At 43.3% G+C, this 6,719-nt stretch overlaps 1 protein-coding gene across 1 annotated transcript; it reads right to left on the bottom strand.

Moving 5' to 3' along the window:
- Positions 1–3,781: 3,781 nt before the first annotated feature.
- LOC311104325 (small ribosomal subunit protein uS2-like) lies at positions 3,782–6,719 on the bottom strand. The gene is made up of 8 exons (XM_084146139.1): positions 6,683–6,719; positions 6,147–6,307; positions 5,697–5,815; positions 5,086–5,331; positions 4,693–4,821; positions 4,387–4,546; positions 4,082–4,129; positions 3,782–3,933 (listed from the first exon to the last, which is right to left on the bottom strand). Exons 2-8 carry the CDS (start codon positions 6,277–6,279, stop codon positions 3,839–3,841), a joined length of 930 nt encoding a protein of 309 aa, XP_084002265.1. The 5' UTR covers positions 6,280–6,307; positions 6,683–6,719; the 3' UTR covers positions 3,782–3,838.

Below are 6,719 nucleotides of genomic sequence, written 5' to 3'. Positions count from 1 at the left end.
AAGTATCAAAACATGTGCAGTACCAAGGACAAACAAGTGGCTTCAAAATGCTCAGCGGCAACATCCTGAGAAAGTATGGCCTGGTCAAAGCTGCAAACAGAGAATTTGGATTTTCAGCAAAAGCAATGAGGGCAAATGAAAACAGGCCAACAAGTCAATACTCCAGGAAAAAGCAGTGTAACAGAATTAGCACAGAAGAGAAAATCACTAGATTCTATGAACGTGATGACAACAGTAGAGCAATAACAGGGGAAAAGGACACACTAATGAGGAACAAGAAAAACAAGCAGAAGCACTTCTTGAATGGCACAATTCAGAACCTTTATCAGAATTTTAAGAGGGAATATTCAGAGATTAAAATGTCCTACTATGAATTCTGCAAAATACGGTGCATTCGGAAAGTATTCGGACCCCTTGACTTTTTCCACCTTTTGTTACGTTACAGCCTTATTCTAAAATGGATTAAATTGTTTTCCCCCCTCAATCTACACACAATACCCCATAATGACAAAGCAAAAACAGGTTTTTAGACATATTTGCACATTTATAAAAAAAAAACTACTGAAATATCACATTTACATAAGTATTGAGACCCTTCACTCAGTACTTTGTTGAAGCACCTTTGGCAGTGATTACAGCCTCAAGTGTATTTATTTATTTTTTTGTCATTTAGCAGACGCTCTTATCCAGAGCAACTTACAGGAGCAATTAGGGTTAAGTGCCTTGCTCAAGGGCACATCGAAAGATTTTTCACCTAGTCGGCTCGGGGATTAGAACCAGTGGCCTTTCGGTTACTGGCACAACGCTCTTAACCACTAAGCTACCTGCCACCCGTCTTCTTGGGTATGATGCTACAAGCGTGGCACACCTGTATTTGGGGAGTTTCTCCCATTCTTCTCTGCAGATCCTCTCAAGCTCTGTCAGGTTGGATGGGGAGTGTCGCTGCACAACTATTTTCAGTTCAAGTCCGGGCTCTTGCTGGGCCACTCAGAGACTTGTCCCGAAGCCACTCCTGCGTTGTCTTGGCTGTGTGCTTAGGGTCGTTGTCCTGTTGGAAGGTGAACCGTCGCACCAGTCTGAGGTCCTGAGCACTCTGGAGCAGGTTTTCATCAAGGATCTCTCTGTACTTTGCTCTGTTCATCTTTCCCTCGATCCTGACTAGTCTCCCAGTCCCTGTCGCTGAAAAACATCCCCACAGCATGATGCTGCCACAACCATGCTTCACCGTAGGGATGGTGCCAGGTTTCCTCCAGACGTGACGCTTGGCATTCAGGCCAAAAAGTTTATTATTGGTTTCATCAGACCAGAGAATCTTGTTTCTTATGGTCTGAGAGTCTTTAGGTGCCTTTTGGCAAACTCCAAGCGGGCTGTCATGTGCCTTTTACTGAGAAGTGGCTTCCGTCTGGCCACTCTACCATAAAGGCCTGATTGGTGGAGTGCTGCAGAGATGGTTGTCCATCTGGAAGGTTCTCCCATCTCCACAGAGGAACTCTGGAGCTCTGTCAGAGTGACCATCGGGTTCTTGGTCACCTCCCTGACAAGGCCCTTCTCCCCCGATTGCTCAGTTTGGCTGGGCGGCCAGTGCTATGAAGAGTCTTGGTGGTTCCAAACATCTTCCATTTAAGAATGATGGAGGCCACTGTGTTCTTGGGTACCTGCAATGCTGCATAAATGTTTTGGTAGCCTTCCCCAGATCTGTGCCTCGACACAATCCTGTCTCTGAGCTCTACGGACAATTCCTTCGACCTCGTGGCTTGGTTTTTGCTCTGACATGCACTGTCAACTGTGAGACCTTTTATAGACAGGTGTGTGCCTTTCCAAATCATGTCCAATCCATTGAATTTACCACAGGTGGACTGCAATCAAGTTGTAGAAACATCTCAAGGATGAGCAATGGAAACAGGATGCACCTGAGCAAAATTTTGAGTCTCATAGCAAAGGGTCTGAATACTTATGTAAATAAGGTATTTCTGTTTTTCATTTTTAATACATTTACAAAGATTTCTAAAAACATGTTTTCACTTTGTCATTATGGGGTATTGTGTGAATATTGATGAGGATTTTTATTTATTTAATCCATTTAGAATAAGGCTGTAACATAACAAAATGTGGAAAGAATCAAGGGGTCTGAATGTTTTCCGAATGCACTGTACGTCCTTTTATCTGTTTTTCATTTTTAATACAGTTACAAAGATTTCTAAAAACATATTTTCACTTTGTCATTATGGGGTATTGTGTGAATATTGATGAGGATTTTTATTTATTTAATCCATTTAGAATAAGGCTGTAACATAACAAAATGTGGAAAGAATCAAGGGGTCTGAATGTTTTCCGAATGCACTGTACGTCCTTTTAAGGTTGTCAAACCAACAGTCCAGGATAGGGACACATGCCTCTGCAAAACCCAGGCCAACCTCCAGTTCGTGGCGGACCACAAAGTGATCAGTTGCAGCAACATTGAGAACCTTGAGTCTTTGTGCTGTGAAAACCTGAAGAAAAAGTGCATGTACACAGAGCGCTCCCTTTGCCAAGCAAAATAGCTTAAAACATCTGACTTTGATGCTGGTGAGCAGACATGGTGGTTTGAGTGGAAAAACAAAGCTGAAGAGAGAAGAAAAACAAAGAGGGAAACATGGAGAAGTTCCCTGTACATTTGATAGTAAAACAAAAGGTGTGTGGCACACTGCAGATTCTACTGGAGGACTTCTCCAAAGGATTGAAAGAGAAGTTGGGGAAACACATGTACAACATTCGACACCAATACTCCAAACTGAGAGAATTAAAAGATAATCTGCGAAGAGGAGATCATCGTGTATATTGACTTTGCAGAGAACTACCTGTGTAAATACATCAGTGAAATCCAGGCAGTTCACTTTGGTGATTGTCACAAGCAGGTGACCCTCCACACCTGTGTTGGATATACCACAAATGATAGTTTCACTTTGCTCACTGAGCTCTTCTATGCAGATGACCCCTCTGCAATCTGGGCCCATCTCTCAAAAACACTGGCCTACTTCCTTGAGCTCTGCCCATCGGCTACTTATTGAATTTTAATTTGTCTTATAAATGTTTAATGGTTGTTCAAAATGTTCAGAATAAAATATTCTCATACCTTTATTTTATCACATCATGTAATTTCCACCACACCCATATTTGATGTAAATGAGTATATTATGTGTAATGAACATTGATTTGTTTTAGATACAGAAATAATTTGGTTGTTATCTCACAAAAAGGTTGGGTGGAAATGGTTTATACATTCATGCATCTGGTTGAATTATTAGTATTAGGAAAACCTTAAATCACTTAAAATATTCAATACAAGTTCATGTACAAATGTGTTATAAATTGTATATTTAATTTAACTAAAATGGATCTTTAATGACAATGGAAATAACTTATCTATGGGAGTCTGAGAAAATACAAATATATAAATGAATAGTACAATCACAGCCATTTAATTCCTGAATAGTACAATCAGCCATTATTTCTAGACAAATCAAAGAATAATACTGGTAAAATTGTGTTTTAATTTCAAAAAGCTTGCAGGGCCAAAGTGCCCTAAGTTGCAGAATCACACAACAGTGCAATTATAGAGACGTTCCCCTTTTGACAGCAATAAGAGAGTTCAACATATGGCAGTCTAATTAAATGTTAAAGAATTCTTTCAATGTGAAATGTAAGCATAACAATCAGTTGTGTTAATATACTATATATAATGTAGTATTGCCGTTAAGGTCACTTGCCTATACTTGTGTTCATAAATTCAGTCAGGGGTCAGTTTGTACAACAACAAAAAAGCAATTTATTGTACTGCCAAACATTAGGCCACCATTGCTTAGGACCAAGCAGCAGTCTCCCCACCCCATTCAGAGGCCTGGGCAGTGGGGGCAGCTGACCAATCCTCAGTGGCTGGCTGGGCACTCCAGTCCTCTGCAAGAGAGAAAACGTTAGAGGTGCAAATACATGACCAACAATCACTCATTTCGGTATATTTGAGTAGATTAAACAATCAACCCAACTGATGACAATTATGTCACATCAATTACAGAGAAGCTGATGTTAAGCTCACGTCACTCACCAGTTAACCCCTCAACGGCTGCAGCAGATGGCTTGGCAGACGCAGCAGCTAAAAGTAAATTAGGATTACACCAAAACATGAGAACTTTCAGACAAACATCTGCTAGGTCCTGAAATCCAACACAAAATTATATTTTGAAAATGCTGCCAAGTGCATCAGTCAAGAACCTAAAACCAAGTCTCAGCATAGTGGTGTAGGCCATCATTGTAAATAAGAATTTGTTCTTAACTGACTTGCCTAGTTAAATAAAAGGTAAAATAAATTATAAATAGTGGAACCAGAAACCATATCTTCACTTTCCTTACCTGCAGAGAACTGCTGGATGGGGACAGAGGGCACAGCCACTCCCTCAGACCAGTCAGCCACCTCAGGCTGGGTGAACTCAGCTGCTGGAGCGGTCCACTCTCCCTGGAACTCCTCCTTTCCAACAGCCTTCTCAGCTGCAGCCTGTTCCTCCTTCTCAATCTACCAGGGAAAACAATGAGTGTCAGGCTAACAAGGCAAACAGAACATACAAGATCCATTACTGTTGAGAAATAAGGCAAGCTTGCCCTACCAGTAAATTTGGAGTATATTGGTTTAAGTATGTGTCTAAAAGGCCTGCTTCTTACCTCCTCTGGGTCCCTGTAGAAGTAGAGATCAGGCATGACCTCCCAGGGGTGCTCCCTGGAGATGGTGCCCCTCATCCTCAGCACCTCCCTGGACAGCATCCACCACATCAGACCCACAGAGTGGTGACCCTGGAGCACAGATCAGACCATGAACAACTACACCAATGAGACATGAACACCAGTCCTTTACAGAAATATGTAGCAAGGCCTATACCTAATTCCCCCTCCCTCTTACCCACGGATGGAGTAAGGGGAGAAAAAAAGGCCCTGCGTTTTATGTAGCACACATCCTACACCCAGCACCGCACTGACAGGACTGCGCCGGGCTCTAACGGTGTGCAAAACAAACACCAACCAAGAAACTCACGTAGGTGTTAGGTGTAAGAGTCTAACCTTGTTGTTGCAGGGGATGGCGATGTCGACATATCTGAGTGGGGAGTCAGTGTTGCACAGGGCGATGGTGGGGATGTTGACATAAGATGCTTCAGTCAGGGGCTGATGGTCGGCACGGGGGTCTGTCACGATTAGGAGGCGGGGCTCCCTGAAGGCAGCCTGGATCTGATTGGTGAAGGTTCCGGGGGTGAAACGACCGTGGAAGGTGGTGGCGCCAGTGGCTGAGGCAAACTTCAGCACAGCTCTCTACAAAATGTATATGAAAGGTTATTGGAGACCAAGATGCCGACAGCATGTGTAACACCCATCACTGCCCTTGGAATCTAAAGGCAAGTGGCACTAGACAGCATGCAGAATGTGTGGCTCAGGTCACTATCAAACTCCAGTCATTGGGCGGTAGCCCTACTGATTTTAACGAAAAGCCATCCCAATCTCTCTAGCAAACTTCCAACACCTGCACACCAGCATCAGTGCCAGGCTTTAATTGTGTGCATGCATGCAGCCATATCTATACAGAAACAGATGTCAAATTGATGGGTAAACACACATGGCAAGTATTAGGTTAGATTAATTATTCACCGTGTCCACTACGCTGCCAGTTGGAGCTGTACCTGTCCAGTGTTCCTGGAGGAGATGACACAGACGTCAGCTGGGTTCTCAATGGCAACAATGGCACGGGCTGCCAGCAGTAGTTTCTCCCAGGTCTTCCTCAGGTTGATAATGTACACACCTGAGGACAGGGGGCAGTCAGTACACCCAGATCTGTGCCCAGTTTACCCTGCCCAAATGTGCTCCATCTAGTGAGGGAAAGAATCAGTGATCACCACTCTAGTTCTGTGAGCTGAAAGGGACAGAACCATTTGTTCCAGCCCAGCATTGAAGCAGAAATCCATTTAAACTATTCATCAAGACTTTTAATAGCTGAATCAGGCATGCTTGTGCCAGAACAGCAGCCTGAATAGACAGTATCCCTCCACAACCAGGGTGGGTTGACCACTGGCATATACCACAAGTAGTTTTGTTCCAGAGTGTTTGGGTGTTCAGGACTGCCAACCACTCACCATCACTCTTCCGCTTGTAGATGTAGTGCTCCATTTGGAAGTCCATGTTGGTTCCTCCCAGATGGGTTCCTGCAGCCAGGAACTTCAGCACATCCTCCTCCTTCATTTGAAGGACATCTAGATTTCCAGACATCTTGACCACTTTCCCTGTGTTATGAGTGCTGGAAGAAATAGAACAAGGGACCAGCAGTCAAAAGATAAGTAAACAATAACATTTATTCAACAATTATTCCAGGCCCAGACATTGTAGTTGATAGGGCCATCTACGCGATGCGCTTAAGCGCGAGGGGACCATTGCCTATAATTAAATGGCCTGGCTAGTGTACTTGGCAGGACACCGTGCCCTAAACAGCATGTCAGGCGCGTGTCTACTCGACACGTTAGCGTTAGCTTTCAAGTCATATATATATAACCTTCCAATTCAAACATCTAGAAAGACTAATGTGACACATTCTACACATATTCACTGATTACTTCGTCTATTTAAGTGACATTTGACAAGAGTTAAAAAGCGTGAAACGTCATTTAAAACTTACCACGAACCAACGTCAAATCTGTACCACGCGGCGTCAA

This window comes from Coregonus lavaretus, assembly GCF_964263955.1.
Source record: "Coregonus lavaretus genome assembly, chromosome: 28".
Classification (NCBI taxonomy): Eukaryota; Metazoa; Chordata; class Actinopteri; order Salmoniformes; family Salmonidae; genus Coregonus; species Coregonus lavaretus.
This window is presented reverse-complemented; position numbering and strand designations above follow the sequence as displayed.